Source organism: Pelodiscus sinensis, chromosome 3 (assembly GCF_049634645.1).
Source record: "Pelodiscus sinensis isolate JC-2024 chromosome 3, ASM4963464v1, whole genome shotgun sequence".
Classification (NCBI taxonomy): Eukaryota; Metazoa; Chordata; order Testudines; family Trionychidae; genus Pelodiscus; species Pelodiscus sinensis.
In genome coordinates this window covers 25,559,938-25,581,820 of record NC_134713.1, presented here as the reverse complement: position 1 = coordinate 25,581,820, position 21,883 = coordinate 25,559,938, and the positions used below count along the sequence as shown (strand labels likewise).

General features: G+C 42.1%; 1 protein-coding gene across 9 annotated transcripts in view; it reads left to right on the top strand.

The window, feature by feature from the left end:
• Nucleotides 1-21,883, top strand: part of LPIN1 (lipin 1) — a 135,191-nt gene that overhangs the window by 77,893 nt on the left and 35,415 nt on the right. For 6 of the 9 annotated variants that reach the window (XM_075923491.1, XM_006138553.4, XM_075923487.1 and 3 more), the window contains 5 exons: nt 7,157-7,357; nt 8,856-8,951; nt 10,510-10,841; nt 12,494-12,613; nt 14,182-14,289. In XM_075923491.1, the coding sequence (XP_075779606.1) occupies nt 7,157-7,357; nt 8,856-8,951; nt 10,510-10,841; nt 12,494-12,613; nt 14,182-14,289 (857 nt within the window). Of the gene's footprint in view, nt 1-6,341; nt 6,472-7,156; nt 7,358-8,855; nt 8,952-10,509; nt 10,842-12,493; nt 12,614-14,181; nt 14,290-21,883 lie in introns of all 9 variants that reach the window. The other 3 variants (XM_075923490.1, XM_025179202.2, XM_006138554.4) reach the window with 2 other exon arrangements.

Genomic DNA, 21,883 nt, shown 5'->3' with positions numbered 1-21,883 from the left:
TCCAGGGCATGCTGACAGCTCCTCCAGCCTCATCCCTTTGGGAGTGCGGAGCCACTCACCCTCGCCTCCTATTCCCTCCCCTCCTGCTCAGGGACCTGGTGCACCTGGCTGGAGAGCCTGATTTTTCTCCTGGGCTACAGCTTCTGGACCACGCTGGGTTGGCCTTTGGTACTGGCTCTGGCTAATAAGTAGGGTTGCCAGATCATTTCACCAAAAATACCGAAACACTCCCCCACTCCCCCCAAAAAAAAACACCGGGGAAGAAATTCTGTTGAGGAACAAAAAAGGGGGTGACATTATGTTCTTATGACCAAAGTTGTTAAGTGAAGAAAAAAAAAAAAAAAAGGACCCAAAATAAAACAGCATTAAAACAGCATGGCCCCTTTAGGAAAAGTCTGCAGGCTTTTTGCTGGTGGCCGTCTTGTTTTCTTGATTGGAGCCAGAAGTCAGCTTCTCTGATAAACCAGGTAAGAAGGGAAAGGGGCGGGGGCTGGGCCCAGTTGCTGAGTGTGTGTAGGGTTGCCAGGTGTCTGGTATTTTTGCCTCCTGGCAGGGAAAAAAAATCAGAAAATACCGGACATTTTAGGTGTCCTGTATTTTCTAAATTTTTTTACTGGACACGAGGCGAAAATACTGGACTGTCTGGGTCAGTACCGGACACCTGGAAATCCTACTAATAAGTGTGTGATTAAAATATGATACAGATGAACCCTATTTATACTATCCCAACCTTCCTTGGTTTTTTTTTTTTCTTGCTTAACTTTATTTACAGAATAGTCCAAACCAGCTTCTTTTATTTGCCATATAGGCAATGAGAGTCATAGTTTTAAGTCAGGCATACCATACTTGGCGATTATAAAGTTATATCATCATGGCCTACAAAGGCTATTTCTGAGTAGGTGAGTGATCCATGACCTCAGACAGGTGGAGTTTCCTGCTGCCATCCACCCAAATGAAGAATAAGAGAATTTTCTTCTTCTTCCTTGTGGCAATACCAGGAAGTTTACTGCAGTCCCTGTCCCAGTGAGCATATCATTTGTCATCTGTCAAGGCCGAAGTTGTTTGCTTGGGGGATCCTGTATATTGCACAGGTATTCAATCTATCCCAACTCTTCAGCTTTTTTGCTACTTGTTTCTTTGTCCTTTGCTGCTTTCCTCGTCCTGGAATAGCTGAAACAGTTACAAACCAGACCTAGATCTCACAGACAATAGGAAAGTGAGGACAATAATCATAGAATGAGGATTCCAGAACCTCAACTATTGATAAGCAGTTTCTTGCCAGACGAAATGCAGTTAATTAAGTTTTCCTTTCCCATCTTGATATCTGTTTCATATTTGGTCACAGTGGGTGCTATTAAGACACAGCCTCCTTCTCACAGTCTCGTGTGACACGACTTTAATGCAATTTAGATGGAATGTGAGTATGTGACTCCAGGCTTTACAGCTAATGGCTGCTGCTCTCCACTCTGGCTACAGAAGAAGGCTTTAGTTAAGGCATTCCAATATAGCTACAGGCCTTCCAACATGGTTTCAGAAAAAAACATATTGTTACAGTCCCCTCTTAATGATGCTTTTACCAAAGCTGTCATTACTATTTCAGGAGTCCAATACTCAGACTGGCTGAACTTGGTCTTGCCTCTTACATATTATTAAGGGCCTCATTTGACTTTGCATGCTAGCTTCCTGTATCCTTCGAACAGTTCTCTTCACCCAGCAAGCCAAAGCGATTATACTCACTAACAAAGCCAATTGGATTCCAGTGATCACCACAATGGGGTGAACCATTATATTTAGCACACCTGTTGCAGAAGGTGACCAACCTGGTTGGCTACGTCTAGACTGGCATGATTTTCCGCAAAAGCTTTCAACAGAAAAGCTTTTCCGTTAAAAGCATTTGCAGAAAAGAGCGTCTAGATTGGTACGGACGCTTTTCCGCAAAAGCACTTTTTGCGGAAAAGCGCCCGTGCCAATCTAGATGCGGTTTTGCGCAAGAAAGCCCCGATCGCCATTTTCACCATCAGGGCTTTTTTGCACAAAACAGTTTTTAGCTGTCTACACTGGCCATCTTGCACAAAAACATTTCCGGAAAAGGGCTTTTGCCCGAACCGGAACATCAAAGCATTTGCGCAAGAAGCACTGATTTCGGATAGTAGAACGTCAGTGTTTTTGCGCAAAATCAAGCGGCCGGTGTAGACAGCTGGCAAGTTTTCGCGCAAAAGCGTGTGCTTTTGCGGAAAAACTTGCCAGTCTAGCTGCAGCCATAGAGTTTCCTGCCAGCAGTGATGTCCTGCATCCGGAATAGTTTTTAGTATGAGAGTAATTTCTGCATTATTATGCTGAACTTCAACATGTATTTTTTTTCTCCTGTCTGTGCAATATACTGTGAATGTAACATAGGATGGATTAACAATTTTCTTATCATAGTCATATTCATAGCTAAGGTTACAGGTGTTACATTGGGATACAGTTGTGGTTTAAACTTCCAAGTAATTTTTGATCCTCTCACACATCCCAAATTGTCATGGGTCACACACTGAAACATGTCAATGGTTTTCCATTGTTGGTTTTCCTTATATGCCCAGGAATGATGATCAGTGGAATACATAATCAAATTTTTTGTGAGCTTGATTCCCATAGGCACCACTGGATATCAATAGTTAGGCTAGGGTGTACAGTTACTACATATGCTTGTAAAACCATTTGATCTTTGTTTAGGGTGACATTTACCAATTTCCACCATGCCATTAATTGTCTTTCCTCTTCTGTAACATCTTCTCACAACAGTTTTCATATTTCCAAAGGAAAATTTCCTTTCATACCTTCCTGGATTATTTGAATGACCAGTTGTGGACTTATTTCCTGAGCCTGTGTACAGGCTAATGCTTGGGACCCTTTTTCTTGTATTGATCCCATTGATCTGCTGAAGACCCAGGTGTTTGGAGGGGGAAGGATTTGGAGAACTGATCTGTATCTAGTGGTGCACTCAGGATCCCAATTCTTGTGGAGCTATTACAGAGACCTCTACAGTGTCAAAGAAATGGGGAATGAGGGTGTGAAGGTGACTCAACTTGGGCAGCCTCTATCCAGATTCAGGCTGCTTAGTGTCCCCTTCACCACTAAGGGCAGAGGAAACAATATACCTCATGATGATCAAGAGTTAAAAATTTTTACATAGTTGGGAGGATCTTTAAATGACCAGCCTCTTCATCAATGAGCTCTCATCCTTCTCTTTCCTTATGAAAGAACCTAGTAGCATTTCTAGGATTGCGTTCTTAACAGTTGCACTCCTAGCACCATAATGTATGAATGTTTTCACAATCTTTAATGCACTGTATTTATTTTCATAGCAGTCCTATGAAGTAGGAAGTGTTATAATTCCCACTTTAGAGATGGGGAACTAATGCACAGAGAGGCTAAATCACATGGCCAGTGTCATGTAGGAAGCCTGTGGGAATCCGTCTTAATTCCATATTTCCTAGGCCCTAAGGTGGTGCTCTAAGCATTGGACCCTCCTTTCTTTCCTCAAGAATGGTTGGGTCTGGGCTTCTGGTTTGGGTTTCTTTTAGTGCTTAACCCAAGGAATGAACTGAGAGCTGAGAGTCTGTATATTGAATCTGCTCAGGAGTGGATGTTTACCACTAGGTACTGAAGTTGGATCCCTCTCTAAAGCTCAACAGGACAAGATTTTCAAAAGTGAATGGTGATTTTAGTTGCCTTCATTTTTGGATCTTTGAGATTCCTGAAAGACAGCCTGATACTCAGAAAGTACTGGGTCCTCGTCCTCTGAAAAATGAGGTTTCATTTTTCAAAGTGCCTTGAGTGGAGCATCCAAAAGCACTAGTTTCTTCTCAAAATCTTGGGTGTAGGTTTTAGGTTTCGTATTTCAACAGCAAAGAGAGATACATCCAATTTTTGAAAATTAGAGTAATGATTTACCCACATCTAATAAATCAGTCATTATTGTGGTTCATATTCAGACATGCAGCATTAATCTTAATTTTGCAAATATTCATCCAAAGAATTTTCATCTGAAGTATAGTCTTTCCTTCTGCATGCTTTTAACAGAAGTTTTTCCAAAACGTACAATCTTCTAAGACTTTTTCTTGGCAAAGAATAAGCCTTAGAAGAATGCCACAAAGTACTGTGGAAGGAACTAGTGTTTAATAATGCAAACAGCATTGAACTCTTTGACCCCAGGAAAAAAAGATCAATAATAATAAGATACTGGCAATTAAAACCAAAATTTCAAGTTTTAAAATGATATAGTGTGGGCAAATGTCTCCATCCAGTTATATTAGTGTGAATGAGGAGTAACTTATGGAGTCTGGAGGGGCCAAATGTATTTTATAACTGAGACCAATGGGCAGAACCTTAGCTAGAATTGTCATAACACCAGGGTGGAGCTGTGACAGCTTATACCAGTTGAGGATCTGTTCTCATGTTTTGGCTTCTTATAGCATTACACTGATTTAGTGAAGAATTCCTACTTATTAAAGAGACAGTGTACATTATTATTAGCTGTTGTTTATTATTTGTATTGTTATGGTGTTTAGGGACCCCATTTCTGAGTCAGATTCCAGTGTGCTATGTGCTGTACAGATATGAACAAAAATATCTTTGTGGACATCTCTGAGCAACACAACTCTATTTCTGATCCAATAACCTGTTAAAACATTTGGGACTGCTTGGCAGATTCTGGTTCACCAGAGAATATTAAGGTCTCAGTTGAAATCTGGTGTCACAATGGTAATCAATATCATTGTGAAATGTATGTTCCGATACTGTGTAAGGAGTTATGTGTGTATATATACTGAAAATATGTTATTGAAGTCTATTCCAAAGTATTGATCACCAGCAAAGGAGAAAAATAGGTTTTCTGAGACCATAGATGTTTATCCATCTGTTTACAAGTAAACTGAGTGTATTCTTATTCTCAATGGGTCTTCTATCCCCAGTCTGACCTGAATGCAAATGAAAAATTGTAACAAAGAACTTCTGAAAGAAACTAACAGTTAGAGAAACACAGCAGAGGAAGAGAACCTTATCCTAAGGCACATATAACCCTAACCCCCTCCCTGCTTCCTTATTTATTCCTGGCTCTGGACGTATACTCTAGTCATCTGAAGAGGTGGATTTTGCCCATGAAAGCTCATGATACCAGCTACATGTTTTGTTGGTCTTTAAGGTGCTACTAGACTATTTGCTGTTTTTTAAGTTTTTCCTGTTACAGACTAACTCAACTACCCCTCTGAAGCACATATAAAAGGTTTGCTTGAGTATATTTGAGAACTCAAATGCCTGGGCATCCTTTAAGTAGGAAGTAAATGTACAGCTGACAGAAAAAGTGGTCTCAACCAGAGTTGGTTTAAAATGGCGAAAAGAACTTTAGATGAGATAATATTCGTTAGATAGCAAATTAGTTAAGTTTAGTCTTTAGAAAGCATGTTATGACTTTAGTTTTTATAAGTAACCATTTTCCCCTGATATTCTTGTTCACTACCTCTTGAATCGCTCCTCTTTAATATAAACATATTCTTGTAATCACTATAAATATAACTAAGTGTTGGGGTGTTAACCAAAGTGCTGATCGTGAGTTAACTCTTACAAACTAGTGCCCTCTAATTTTGAATTATCAGATCTTCGCTATTGGTATGTTAAAATAGATTAATCAACTAATTGAATAGTTGAACTATTTGATTAGTCGATAAGGGTGCTTCTGCTTTGACATGTAGCAAGAGCCACCTAGCTGTTGCTACATTTCAAAGGCAGAAGTGCCATGGTGTTCTGCCTTTGAAATGTACAAGAGCCCCAGCATGGGCTCTTATGCATTTCAAAGATTGAAACACCACTTGGAGCCCAGGGCCAGCAGGGGCTGGCTGAGGCTCTTGTACATTTCTGAGTTGGAACGCTGCCGCTGCGCCCCTATCCTCTCCCATGGAGCTGGATCTCTGTCTTTCTGATAGAGGCAGCAAGGAGGAGGGGGAAGTGACTAGTCAACTAGTGTGTCCGCTATCTGATAAGCTTTTGCTTATCGGATAGTCGACTAGTAGATTAGTAGCTTACATCCCTACTTCACTAGATCCGCTAATCGAACCCTGGAAGATTGACCACAGAAGCGTTGATCTTCACTGTAGTGTAGACTTGGCCTTAAAGGATGTCAGTTATATGATGGGTCCTTTTAAAGATTTCATTGTATAGGTTATTGCGGGCAGAGTGGGAGCAGTGAATTTTTAGAATACATTTAAATGAGGATGTGGTGGCTTCGTTAGATCAGCCTAGTGTAATTAGCAAGATATTTAATATGACAACTAACCATTTGTTTTTGACATAAAATCTACCAGAAAAAGTGTCTTCACTGGGAGACCAGTTCTGCAATGCAAAATGCTGAATATGTCTTAGAGTCAAAGCAAGATGATGCTCAGCAGCTCCTAGAATTAGGCTCACGTTTCTTCAGTTTGAAAATGAGATCAGGTAGTTGGCTAAGTGCTTTTATTTTCTTTGTAGCTGTATGTTGTCTCAAGGTATAGATCTGCCTGTACGTTATAGTTCAGAACAAAAAGAACTGAAGGATAGCAATTGGGAAGTTCTAACAGAAGCAGTACAGATAGTTGGCATAATTTCTCTCTCTTTTTTAAAAATGAGGTTGGAGTGGAATGACTTTATATTTTCCTAGTAAAAACAATATTTTTGTATGATATGACATTAATTACTGTACCAAGAAAGATTGCTCAATCCAGCTACACAGGTCAAGCATAATCAGGCTCAGTATTGAAAACAAAATAAGTAATGTGGTAGAGAAGGGATATGAAACAAACAAACAAAAAGCTTGTTAAGTTAGGTACAATTGGAGAAATATTTGGGAGTTGAAGAGTTTCAAAATCTGGCTGTGGTTTAGAACAATCTGTTCTGTAGAATTTTGGTAGTTATAACTGTCTGAGTTATGATCTGCCCTTTGTTTTTTGCCTTCTATTTTCTCTTCAAAAGTACAGCCATTGTAAATAAATTAGACAGGGTATTCCCATTCTGTGTGAAATCTTTTTTTCCCCTCCCAACATGAAAATAACTCGTGTGGAATCTGAAGGTTTCTGGACTGTTCAGAAGTCTTGACAGTATCCTAGATTTTGTTGACATATATCTTCTGTCTGTTTCTTTCCAGGCACAAACCATGAATTACGTTGGGCAGCTAGCAGGCCAAGTGTTTGTTACCGTGAAGGAGCTCTACAAGGGGTTAAATCCTGCCACACTATCTGGATGTATTGATATAATTGTTGTACGTCAGCCAGATGGAAATCTTCAGTGTTCCCCTTTCCATGTGCGCTTTGGGAAAATGGGGGTTCTGCGTTCTAGAGAGAAAGTGGTAAGAAAACAGAAATCTTGTTGCTTTTTTCTTGTTTTTTTTTTTTTTTTTCAGTATATGAACTCGTTGCATGTAGGTACAGAAGATGCTATAGTGTAGCAATCAAAGCTTTCATTAGATACTCTTTATCAACATCCTAAATAGTATTTTCAAGTTTCAGTTAAAATGGTTGATACTGATAGCACAATTTTAATGGATAATATATAGACAGCTTGTCATAATAATTACAGGCAAACTACAATTAGGCAAATGTATTTAATGAAACTACAGTTTCCATGTCTACATTTAGGTTTTTACTTGGAATTTCACAAGATACAATGATGGCTCATGTTATTTAACTTGCTAATATTTATAGGATTGTGTTGGCATATTGACAAATATTTTAACTGAAGGTACATATCCATATTCTTCTCATTACTGCTAAATTTTAAAGTTTTGTTGTAGTTTTTGTTAAATAATAATTTATACATGCTCATGATGAAATACTTTCTGTAATTGTTGCCAAATTCCTTTTCCTTATAGCATAAGGTTGACAATACAGACGTAGGTTAATATTAGCATCTCATGGTTTGCAGTAGGATCTTGCTGTACATTGTTTTGTTTATTAATGATTAGGGAAAAGATGTGAATTGTGAGATGATGAAGTTTGCAGATTGCAAAATTATGTAGGTTATTCAAAGCTTGAGGAACATAAAAACATAAGAATAGCCATACTGGGTCAGACCAAAAGTCCATATAGCTAGGAAACCTGTCTTCCAACAGTGGCCAATGCCAGATGCCTGAGTGGGAGTGAACAGAACAGGTAATGATCACATGATCCCTCTCTAGTCATCCATTTCCAGCCCCTGACAAACAGAGGCTAGAGACACCATTTCTACCCATTCTGACTAATAAGTATTGATGAATCTACCTTCTGTGAATTGATCTAGTTCTTTCTTGAACCCTGCTAAAGTCCTGGTCTTCACAGTCTCCTCTGACAAGGAGTTCCACAGGTTGACTATGCACTACATGAAGAAAAACTTCCTTTTGTTTGTTTTAAACCTGCTATCTATTAATTTCATTTGGTGATGAGTCTGTGAGGGACTTCAGAGGAACCTAATAAAGCTAGTTGAACTGGCAGCTTCATGTGAAATGAAAGCCACCAGTGACAAATGCATGATAAAGTGCATTTGGCAGTATAATTTATACTACTTACACACATTTTGGGTTCTAAATTAACTGTAATTACTCAGGAAACAGACTTGAGTGTCTGAGGACTTTTTTAATCTGGGATAAAAACCTTTATGATTCAGGATACTAGTCAACCATTAACTAATAGAAGTTAGCAAGATAGTGCCCCAATGGACAGCTTTCCCCATAATTATGAACTGTATATTTCTTGCTCCTTCCTCTGAAGCTTGTGACCAATGTCAGGTTCATGTTAGGACACTAGATGGACTTGTATGCCAGTTCCTCTGTTCTTAAAATTGCTTCATTTTTATTGTATTTCTCTCCCAAGGTTGACATAGAAATTAATGGAGAATCTGTTGATTTGCACATGAAACTAGGGGACAATGGAGAAGCATTTTTTGTACAGGAAATGGACAATGAACAGGTACTAACTAAAGATGATTTTCATTTGTCAAAATTCTGGCACATACACTGGTAATGATTCTGCATTTATGGCTTTTGTTTAAAATGCAGCTCTATCTAATGTATGTATAACTGAGGGTATGTCTACACTGCCACCCTAGTTCGAACTAGGGTGGTTAATGTAGTCAATCGAAGTTGCAAATGAAGCCCGCGGCTACACGGGTTCCACGAGGAGTAACGGTAGTTCGAATTAGAAAACCTAATTCGAACTACCTACTCTGTGCCGCGTGTAGCCGCAGGCATGGAGTCCGAACTACCGGGGATTTAAAAATGGCAGCGCCCGGCAAGATGCCAATGAACCCGGGATATTTAAATCCCGGGCTTCATTTGCAACTTCGATTGACTACATTAACCACCCTAGTTCGAACTAGGGTGGTAGTGTAGACATACCCTGATTTATTCTGACAGTTGTGCATTTTTTCTTACAGAGGAGTTTGATCCTTGATTAAATTAGTATTTTAGGTTTGAATTTTCACAGCTTGGTACAGCCCATTGTCAAAGTAATATGTTAGGCCCAAAAGTGCACATGCAGAAAAATTGTGTGTGCTTTAGCATACTATAAATGTACACAAATACATTACCTAATGCATGCTAGCAAACCAGTGATTTGCATATGGGTAGGCCTTTAGTTGCACAAATCTCTGATTTATGCGTGTGCTTTGAGCATTATGCTTATGCAAAAGTGCACGTCTTAAACTTTTGGGCTTAAAGTGTTCATATTATTCATTCCACATGGTAGAAAAGGGGTATTACTAGGCCAGAAGTCTTCACTTATGAAGTAGTGGTTCCAATGAATTCTGCCCTGGGATGTGCAAAGGGCCTGAAGAGCACTCATTCATCTGGAGCTTAAGCAATCACCTAATTTGTGTTGGAGTAGCCTTGTGTGACAAGCAAAAGGAACAGTTATGTTACAATGCAGAGCCCTAACTGAGTGTGGAAGTGAACATTCCTTCGGGGGGGGGGGGGGGGGGCAGTGTATGCACCTCTGTGCACCTGGGTATTCCATGAGCCTTTTGTTGGATGGGTCTGACCTTGCCTTCTCCCTTCCTAACCTCCTTTTGGCCCTGCAGGGAGACTACAGCTTGCTGGGGCACCTGACGGAAGCAGTCTACAGAATTGTTCCTCTGAGTGAGATAGTGTGGAGGGGGCTTCTCAGGCCTCTTCTTGTACCACTCCTGGGGCCTGGCACAGTCTAGCCCAATGTCTGTATTCTGATGTGTTAACATTTGAAATAAGCCTGAAGGTGCTGAGCTACTTACCCAAAAACTCCAAGGTGTTGGGACCTAGGTTTCTGCTCCTGGCCTATCCACTGGATAGTGAGTAGGGACACTCACGGACCAGTATTAGCTAGATAGAAAAGCCTTAGGAAAGCCCACATGGAGAAAGGACAATCTAGGCCTGAGTTGTTTCGATAGTCCATTTGATTAATAGATGGAGCCCATTCAGCACAATACTAGACCTATATTTTTGACTGTGGAGGGAAATAATATACCCCTTGGTTTTGATGTTTTTGTCTTCAGGAGGTTATTCCTTACCACCTTGCTACATCCCCCATTCTATCAGAGGGAGCTGCTCTGATGGAATCACAGCTGAAGAGGAACTTGATAGACAGGGTGAGGAACTTGGATTCTGGATCCTCACAGGTATCAATCACCAGTCTGGCTTCCCAGTCTGCTATAGAAAGTTCCTCAGTTTGTGGTTCCGTGAAGAAAAGAAGGAAAAGGAGGAGGAAATCTACCCATAAACTTGACAGTTTAAAAAGAGAAGACAATGGAGACACATCAGAAGATGAAAACATGTTTCTTATGCAGATTAGTTCTGAGGAAGAGAATGAGCCAGCGGACAATTTGAGGTATCATTATAATGCAGATCTAATGTCAGATTGAAAGGATTAAATGTTTTGGGCACATATTGCACAGAGAGGATTCAGGTTTTTAGGTATGTGTGTAAAGATTTCCTTTTGAATGAATAAGCAAACCCTCAAAATTACTAGACTTCTGATCTGAAACTAGCATGGAGAAAACCTCTGTTTTGCTTGGCTTACACTCCCTGATAAATACATAGGCACAGGAGTCTAATTGATACCAGAGCCTCAGCTAGTGTAAATTGGCATTCCTCCATTGATTTAAGTGCACCTACATTAATTTATGCCAGCAGGGAATTTTACCTATATATTGTGTCCTCACAGTGGATAAAACATGATGATTAATTCAAATGATCAGATCCACTAATTACTGGGGTTATTATTGTGTATACACCACAGATGCGGGAACTACAAACATGGTGAGCCAGCCCCTCTGTGGATCCTCTCTGAGTCCTCTTTGTTCAGCTCTGCAGTTGGCTCTTCTTTGTTTCCCTCTCCCTAGCCTGTGTTTCAGAGCAACATTAGCTCATGGGTGCATCTCTGATATGACATTGGGCAGAATAGGAGGGGCTGTTGCAATGTGCTTTGGATTTATCCCCTCTTATTGTGTACACTTCCAACCTGCCATGCCTCTACTTCTGCCCACAGAAGTCCCATCTCCACAGTCTTCCTACTGAAGGGATATTGAGGATTCAGAGGAGGGGTGGCCAATAATTTTTGAAAGGGGGCCACTTCACAAATTTCTAAAGTGGCCCTGGACTGCCCTGGAAAGTGCGTGGCCTCAGGTGGAAGGGGCAGGGCCAGGAGACTGCTTGTGCTCCCCCACCCTCAGACCCTGATTTTCCTGAGGGTGGGGAAACAGATGAAGTCTTTGGCACCCCCTCCTGCTGCACAGAGACCACCTATTTTAAAACAGCTGATGGTTCCCTCTAGGCATTGCAGCAGGACAAGACATCACGTGCCCGCCCGTCCCTAGCCCAATTAGGATCTGGGGGCAAGGGAGCATATAAAGTCTCTTGCCGCTTGCCCCATCCTGCCAGGGGTGTGTGGCACGTAGAGAGAGCCACGCGTTGCTTTAAAACAGCCAACTGTTCCCTCTGATACCATGCATCCCTAGTGGTGGGAGGAGACTTTGTGCGCTTCCCTGTTCCCAGATCTTGATTGGCCTGGGGGCAGGGGAGCAACAGGGGGCCGTGGGCTGGATCCACTGGCTTGGCAAACTGGATCTGGCCCGCAGAGGCCTCTTTTGCCCACCCCTGATTCAGAGGGTGAGAATAGCTGGTAGAAAAGTTGCTGTTGCCCGCTTCAATGCCCTGCATTTCCCCGGCCCCATCAACTTCTTCAGGTTTCAGCTTCCCTTCAGTAGCGCACACGGCTGAGATTGAGTTTTAACCAAAGAAGCTGAATGCAAAAGATCAGGAAAATCCTGCCATAAAACATAGCAATAGTCTGATGACATCTGTGGAACTATAGGGTGCAAGCCAGTCAATTGTTTTCTTCTAGAATTTCATTTATACTAACATCTAAGTGGCTTCTTGCTATAACATGTCTGCACTATTCTGTTTATTAACTAGGTTATAAAGAAATGTAATATTCAAGCATTATTTTAACTCCCAGTTTTTGTGTGTGTTTATGCTCAGGATATCGGTGACGGATGTTTTTAGTGAAGAAGAGTCTGAGATAAATACATCTGCAACCAGTATGCTTTCACAATCTGCACCATATCCCCATTCAGATGGAGAGTGGTCACCGCTTAAGAGGTACAGTATACAGAAGTAGAACATATAGTTTTCTAAAAACAATCTTCCCTTCCTTACTGAGCCTTACTTGCTGTCTCCTTGAGTCTTGTTCTGTTAAGCATTATCACTATGAAACTACTAAATGATTACCTTCTGCCGTTGAGGATGTACTATAGATGTAGCAATTATGGCCCCAGGGTATTAGAGAGACAATGTGAATGAAGTAATATATTTTATTGAACCAGCTTCGGTTAACAAACAAGCGAGAAGTGTTTGAGCAACACTGAGCTCTTCTTCAGTTCCGGGAAGGGTACTTCTAGGGTCACATCTGCTCTGTGTGTGTTGAAAGCTTGTCTGTCTGATAAACAGAAGCTGGTCTAATGAAAGATAGATTAGGTAATATCTTGTCTCTCCTTACATGTGAGTTCAGACAATATTTAACAGCTTTATGGCAACTCTACTTTCACTTCCAGTTTTCAGATATGGACTCTGCTGTGTTTGAACCTTGGAATATTTGCTGCCTTAATCTGGTCACATACCCTGTGCTTGATCTTTGAAGTTGGGAATCATGCTGCCCTCAACAAAAAAACTCATTTGCCCAGAGAAAATGACCTAATCCTGTAGCACTTACTCACCTGTGTAGTGACACTAATGTCAATAGTTTTGTATAATTACCATATGGTTGGTAGAACGATCAGTGAAAGTTGAATCCATGCTGCGCAGAAATTGTAGAAAGACTTTAATGGATTTTGCCTTAAGTTTATTTTGTTTTTTATGTACAAGATTGGGCCTCAATATGTAAAAACCAAGATTCTTTATGATTCAAGAAAATAAGCTTCCTTTGTCTATTTATAAATATTTCTTTAGTTAAAAAGATGGCTATAGCACGAAGGCTATGTCTAAAAAGTATACAAATGAGGCAAAGCGTGGAATATTGCCGTGCCTCATTTGCATAATTAATTGGGCTCCTATTTGTGCAAAACCCCCCTCTTGCGCAAAAGGGGTTTTTTTTTGCGCAAAAAGGAGCCATGTAGATGGCTTCTTTTTGCACAAAAGCCTCTTGCGCAAAAATGGAGCCTTATTCATTATGCAAATGAGGCACGGCGATATTCTACGCTTTGCCTCATTTGCATATTTTTTGCGCAAGAGGGGGCAGTGTAGACATAGCTGAAAATGTTCATTATATATAATAATCACAAATACCCACAGTATATTATATACATTTATTCCTTATGCATTTCTTGTTTAATATTCTTTAGTGTTGGTGAGTATACATTAAAATCAAAGTGTCAATGCATTTCTTCCTCCTGAAGAACAGCCTTAAAGCAGTTCAGTTAATGCCAGCTGAGTTCTCTTTCTGCACATTAGTAAGGTTCCAATGAAGTTTATTCCTGTGCAGTGTCCTGGTGGCTGGTTTGAACTGTCTGCTACTTTTGTGCTTCTTCATTGCAATGCTTAGGTTTTGAAAACTTGAGGTGTACAGTGTTGTTTTCAAATTGGCTTCAAGTGCCTAATGAGCTTGTGTTAATTAGCACTTATTTTGAATAATGACACCCAGTTTTTCTCTTTCAATATATTGTGCTATCCAGTAAGCTTATAGATTGCACAGGGCCATCCTCTCATCTCACTGTACCAGCAGAAGGAGGCCTATCTAGTTCTTGTCCTCATCAATCTTCTCACTTCCCTGCTACAGACAGGTAGGGGAGTTATTCTCCCCCTTGTGGGATGTGCGCTTAATCCTTTAATGCATTAACTGAATGTGAACTTTGCAGAGCTTACAAAGCTACTTATTACTAACTTAGACACTTGGAAGAAAATGTGAGAGAGCAGAATTTCCGTTACTTGCCTTTTCAATGGGCTTTAGAGGTAGATAAGCTGTACAAAGAAGCCTGACATTGCATTATGATGGGTATAATGAAAAAAAAAAACCATTAGAAAAATGGGAAAAATGAAAAAAAAAAAAGACTATGAAAAATATTTTTAAAAAGACCATGAAAAAAGATTAGGAAGAGAAATGATCCTGCTCCTTGGCTGATGTTAATTGGTGGAGTTCTATTGAAGTTAATACATACATTTCCTTTGGGACATTCTGTAGTTTAGGAGGTTTTTTTAAAGTCAATTCCATTTCACAGGAAATGGATAACTTTCTTTCAAAGTTTTCTTTCCCGTTGTGGTACCATGGTATTTTTAAATGAAAAGTCCAAAATCCTTAAGATGGTGCTTAGTCAGACAAGAATGGGGAAAACAAAGCCAAACTCATGGAGACAGGAGTGAAGAGGAAGGAATGAAGCCTTTTTTCTGTTGTCCCCTCATCTTCATTCTTTGGATAGGAGATGGAAGCATTTTGGATAGGAGATGGAAGCATTCAAAGGAAGTAGGAATAAGATCCCCCGGAAAAGGGCGCTTTTTCCGGAGGATCGGGGCCAGTGTAGACGCTCTTTTCCGGCTTTTGTAAAAGCCGGAAAAAAGCGGCGGACATTTTTATTTAAATGCCGCGGGGGATATTTAAATCCTCCGTGGATTTCCCTATTGCGATCTCTGAAATTAACATGCCCCTTCCGGAAAAGGGGCCAGTGTAGACGTAGCCTAACAGAATGCAGGATATGGTTCAATAAATGTAATTGGTAATAACTAATTGAAGACAGTGGAACTTCACACATCTCACCAAGGGCTCAGTTGGAAGAGACAGGGATAACCGGTCCTAATTCAGACTGGGGAATTTTGATTATAGAGGCTGAGGTTTGAGAAGGAAAGAGTCCAGCTTGAATCTCAGATCTCAGGCAGTCTTCATGGAGTTGGTGGTGATAAAGATGGATGCTCTCAGTGCTGTTTTACCATGTCCTTTTTCCATTTTACAGTGTTATTTTTTTTAATAATCAAAACCACCTCCCTTCAACACTCAAATGCATCTTTCTATGCCAGTGAGCAACTGACTAAAAGGAACTGATGTTCTCTGAGCATTTGGTCAGGCAGCTAGTGTGCTGTGAATGCTGTGCCCTGTTAGCTCAGTGTCTTCTAGTTGAGTCGTTGGTGAAACTTGTGAAATTCCATTGTCTTCAGTTAGTTATTACCAATTAAATTGTACACAGCTGTCACACTTTTCCCTTGTGATCTCTCCATCTGTTTGTTGTATCTCCTGTCTGTTATCTATAGCTTAAATTGTAAGATCTTTAGGCCAAGACTCTATTTTGATATCTGTTATCACAACCTCTAGTACAATAGGGTCTTTCTTCATGGCACTACTGCAGTTCAAATAACAAATGTCAAAGATAACAATTCTGCTAGTGTCTATTGTATGCCAGAAGAATTTCCCACTTTTGCTACCCTGCCTGACCTGCTGGTGCACATCGCAGTGCTGTGGGGTGGTATATCACAACTCTCAGTTTCACTCAAATATTTGCTACTTGAATAAAGTTCAGATCATACTATATAGCTCTCTCTCTAAAAAATATTGTGCTCTTTCAGGCATAGATTCTGTACCAGTTTCTTCTGGCTAAATTCATTCTGCTTGGTGGGATTATAATTTATTCCCCCATTGTCTTCAGTGTCATTCTCTAACCTCTCTCCATTGAGATCTCACGCTCCCATTTATTTATTTCCCTTCTGAAATACATTAATCTCAAAGTGAGGAAGTATAATTTTTAAAAAATATGACCAGGATTTCTTTGGGAGACAATATTCTTGAGGCTACTGAGTAATGCAAGACATGCCTTTCTCAGGAGTTAGTACATTACGTGAAGAATATTCCCAAGCCCTTCCAAGCCAGAGAGCAAGAAATTAGATGTGGGAAATGAACCTAGAAGGTCTCCCGTGTGGCAGGACACAATCAGTAGATTATCAGTCTTACGTGGTCTTCATCATGAATAAATCCATCTCATCCCTGATTGAAGAGTGTAACCCTGCCATTGGTCTGGGACATAATTTGGTCCAACTCAAAAGGAACACAACAAAAATCTTAAAAATGTGATCATCAGGACTGTTAGCGCTTTATAAAATTTTACAGCAGCAATGTGGAGTGGACATTGTCTTAAGCATCCATATCATGAGCAAAAATATACAACATGAGGTTTGAAGGCAGAAGTATACAAGTGAGTTCATAAACCTAGCTAGTGCCTTCATTAAAGCAAGGGTCATTTCAGAGAGGTGTGGGTCAGTGGGAGGAGCAGTTTATTGTTATTAAGGGTAGATGGTATGTAAAGGAAAAAAAGTCCTTGGGTTTGTGAGTGTAAGCCCAAGGGAAGAGCTGAGGCAGGAGGATTTCCACATCACAGATCTGGGTATTTAAATTCCCTGGTGGTTTTTCATAGGGAGGTGTTCTTTCTCAGTGGTGTACGCTTATGGCCCAGAAAAGACTAGGTGTATCCATGGGAGAGGAAATCCTTCCCAAGCAGAGCAGTGGTAGTATGTTGCGAAGAGGCAGTGTATGTGCATTATTTGCTCACATTCTTTCTCAGCTTTGGAGTCACCTAAAATCATTCTTCTGATGGTTCTAATGGCATGGTGTGTTGCAGAGCTGCACTGTGTAGCTTTTTGCTTCCTGGTGCCCTTGAATAATGGAATTATGGTAGTTCTTGAATGTTGGGTCTTCTGTTGGCAGGAAGAGAGTCTCACTCTCAGTGAGTGACAGCTAACCTCAGAATACTAACTCCAACCCCAGCTTGCTATTTACAGATAGCATGGGAAACTAACCTACCCTTTGCATAATGTTCCAACCGATTTACAAAGTAGGAGTGTGCAATATTTACTCCTCTTTGCCTTCGTGTGCATGTTTACATTTCTGGTTTGATATTGTAATATTTTAATTTGAGAGGAGCAGAGATTCCAAACATTCTATTTATAATTCCTGGGCACTTCTTAAAATTACATTGGTGTTTGTGTGCATTAATATACAAGGGGATCTCTGTAGAAAAGAATTATGTAATGTGGATATCTTTTGCCTTCTAAATTTTTAAGTTATTATTTGTAAATTGCATTTAAACAAAGCCAGACATTTACAAAATAAAACAATGAATATATATTTACTTTCATTTTGCTTGTGTCAAATACTGTGTAGATACAATATGCATTGTTTTGGGGTGACAAGGAGGCATTATTAAGACTGTAGGGTTTAAATCCTAACTGCACTACTGATTTACTGTGTTATCGAAGGCAAGTTACATTAGGGACAGATTTCCAAAGGTAGTTAGGTGCCTAAAGATGCAGCTAGACACCTGGGCCTTGATTAATGGAAGCTAGAAACCTAAATACATTGGGGGATATAAACCAAGTGGATTTTCAAAAGTGTATAGGTGATGAAAATCCCATTGGATGCCAGTTTGCATCTTTGAAAAGCCTTCATCTCCCCAGTCGTAAAATGGTGATATTGTGATGAGCATCAGTTAATGATTGTAAAGATCTTGGAAAACCATAGAAGAAAATTTCTACAACAATGATCTTTGCAAACTTGCTGGGTTTTTTTAGATAACTAATTACTTGTAGCTGGAGGAATTAAACATTTGCAGTTTCAAAGGTATTTCCTGTAGCAAGCACAGTAAACTATAAAGGTAAAATGTAGATTGTCAAACAATCTTCTCTATTTAAAATAATCATAGGGAAAACTGACAAGTTTTAAGGACTGCTGTTGTGTTAGTGCAAAATAATTGTTTAGTCAAGTCACTCTTTCTCAGATAATGTCATGACCATGAGGGTTAGGCAGCAGCCTGGGCACTAAGGGGTTAACTATACCTAAGCCAGGTAGAGTCAGCCAATAAAAATGCAGATAGGGATTTCAAACTGAGACAAAGGAATTTTTGGATTTTTCCCTCCTTTGTGAGTGGGCAGTTTGCTCTCCAGCTAGTGAGGAGAACAAACAGAATGTCTCCCTCCACGAAGAGACTCGTCACTATCTGTAAATTAGGTAAAGTTTAGATAAATCCATTAGGTTTTATTGCTTTATGGTTTGGGAAATGGGATCTGACGTCTGTGTATTTAAAAAAAAGTTTTTTTGCTCTTTTGTAATTAAGTCCTAGCCCTTGGTGGGGTTCCCCCCATGAGTATATTATTTTGTGACTTTTCCATCTAGTCATTATGCTTGCAACAGGAATATTGTAGTGATAATAAAAGTTCTTTCCCTTTTCTTTTTATTAACTTGGTATTGGTTAATTTTGTGTCCTGGTTTTTACTTTAGGGGTGAGATTTCCCAAGTGATCTCTCCCCTGATTTTTCTTATAATTACTTGGGTGGTGGCAGTGGATTTTATCCCCAAAATCTAGGTTTTTACGATTTTTTTGGGGGGGGGGGGGAGAGGGGAATACCAAAGCCTGGAAAGATAAGTGTGACGGGGCGCGCCGCCCCCGCACCCCATCCGGCGGCCCGCCCCGCACTCAGCCCGCGGTCGCGCTGTCCCTCCTGGGCGCCACCCAGGGAGCGCGGCGGCACTGCGGGGCCTGCTCCCTTGCCGCGGCCCGGATAACGGGCGGCGTGGCGGAGGCGGGGGCGGAGCCTCGGCGGCGTGACGGCTGACGTCACCGGGCACAGACGCACGGCGGGGGCGGAGCCTGGTGACGTGGCGCGTTGCGTCACCCCGGCTGGACGCCGGCGGGGAATTCAAAAGGGGGAGGGAGGACGGAGGAGCAAGGAGGGGGAAGGAAGGAGACATAGAGCTAGCGGAGGAGGAAGGAGCAGAGAAGGAGGAAGGAGCAGAGAAGGAGGAGGAGGAAAGAATAGAGGAGGAGGAGAGAACAACGGAGGAAGGAGGCACGGAACACAGAAGGGGAGGCACGCAGCACAGGAAGGAGGGAAGTGGGGTAGCACCAGGGGTGAGGGGGACTACGTAGAAGGGGGGGAAAGCAGAGACAGCGGGGAGCCGGACGGGCTCGCTCGTTACAATAAGGTTTTGGGGTACTTTTGCGGGCCTTCACTTCTGCATTTATCGTGCCAGCGTGGGGATGAAGCCTTGACAACTAATAATGATGGTTAGAAAACCTGCCTTACCTGGAGAGTCTGAACAAGTTCAATCTGTTTAGTTTATCCAAGAGAAGGTTAAGAAGTGTTTTAGTCATGATGAATTCAGATTAGAAGTAAAAAGCATATTTTTAGAAGTGAGGATAGTTAACTATGATGGTTCCCAACCCTTTTTATACTGTTGGAGCGGCACACCCATTCACAAACTTTTGGTGGACCAGTAACATTTTATTTGCATGCTTGCATCTGCCAAATTTACCCCCTTACCAGCTGACCCCATCTTGTCATTGCACATCCTTCTGTTTCCAACCCCAGAACCCTGATCCTGCCCTTCTATCTCTGGTGCCCCTTGCTCCACAAATTCCATGACTGCCTGTTGTGTCAAACCCTGATTCTACCCCACTGACCATGCAACTGCCTGTTCCACAAGCTCTGAGGCCCTTGATCCTGCTCAGATGCCCTCAGATCTCCTGCCCCCGAGACAGAAGCACGAGCTGCACTGTAGCTGGCTCGATAAGCACTGACTCACTGCAACTCACCCCTTTGACCCCTAACCCCTGCCCAACATCAGCCCCAGCCCTCCCCCCTTTGAACTCTAGCCTCAACCCAGCCCCTTGTTCCCCAGTGCCGCTTTGACACCACCCCATCCCCACACTCCCCAGAGAGAGGCTGCCCCCTCTAGGGAATGTGGCTGTTACTGCTGTGCAGGCAGGGGGAGCGGCCGTTGGTGACACGCACACTCTCTCCTCTTTCGTTTCCCCTCCCTCCCCAAGCAGTCCTTGCATCCCCATGGGTAGAGGCAGTCGGGGAGGAGTGAGGCTGGCTGGGCTGCTGTCTTATTTGGTTGGGAGGGGGATGGGATGCACCTCCTGCTCCACCTCCCCCTGCCACCTCTTCAGCCCCAGTGCCACTGCTGGGCAAAATCAGCCACCATGGTCAAAATTCAGCTCCACCAACTGCCGCAGCCCAGCAATCAGTGGTCTATGGCCTGGCCCTGGTCCACTGACCAGCAGTTAGGAACCTCTGAACTATGAAAACATCTTCTCAGAGATTGATGGATTCACCATCACTTGAAGTCTTTGAATCAAGATTGTATATATTGTATTTAAAATATACACTGTAGCTTAACGAGAAGTTATAGGCTGGATACAGGAATTTGAGATGAAATTTGATGGATTTGCGCTATGCAGGAGGTTAGATTAGATCAGGAACGGGCAAAAATATAGCCTGCAGGCCAGATCCAGTCTGCCAAACGTTCATATCCAGCCCACCGTGATTCCTTGGGCCACCAATATGCTCAGTGAACAGTTGATTGATTGTCCAGTTTTCCACCAAGGAAGATCAAATTATGCATACTCCATTCCCATTGGCTTCAGTGGGAGACCCACACCACTATCCAGTGGCAATATTTGACACCCCACCCCCTGTGTCCAGTGGCAGAATGGGCATGTCAATAAAAGGAAAGAATATGGAACAACTAGATTTGTAAAACTGTTTTACTGCTTATTGAGAATAACGGGGCCTGATGAACTTTACTGAATTATCTGTACTTTGACAGTGCTGCAGCTCACATGCCACCCATTTCCCTACTTTTCTTAGAGCCATGTGTTCACCCTTTCTTCCTGTGTTTTTATGTAGGACATGTCTTCCCTGAAGTAGGCTGTACCTCCACCTCCTTCAAATTTCCTCCTCACGACCCCGATGCTTACCCAAACCTGCCAGCTAGTAATGGCTCCTCAGAGATCCAGTCAGGGATAGTTATTTTGAAAATTGTTGATTGCCCTCCTTTGATTTGCTGCTGAGCTCCTTAGATTTTTTTTTTAACCTTTTGGGTCAGTGACTGGAAGGTGCGTTGTTTGTAATACAGATAATATACTGCAAGCGGTTTCCAACCACCTGTCTGCGGCCTGGTGCCGATCCATGAACCGCTGGCTGCCGGGCCATATTGGCTATGGGAGCCGGGGCTGGGATACACTGCCCAGTGTCTCTCCTCCCATCTCAGCTGTTGGGAGAAGCGTGTCCTGCCCCGCTTCTCAGCCAGCCAGTGCCGGGCAAGAGCAGGGTCTCTTCCTGGCTGCGGAAGAGCAGTTCGCAGTGCGGTGGGAGGGCTGTGCGGAGCCCAGTACAGCAGCCTCAGAGCAGCTGTGACCCCGGGCAGCAGCGCTTCAGCTGGGAGGGAGGCAGCACAGGGCTAGGGGGATGAGGGGGGTGAGGCTGGCACTGGGAGGCTCTGGGGGCGAAGCTAATACTGGGAGGTTCCTGGGGGCAGGGCTAGTACTGGTGAGCACTAAGGAGCAGAGGGCTCTAAGTGGCAGGGGGATGGCACTGGGGGGGCTCTGGGGTCAGGGC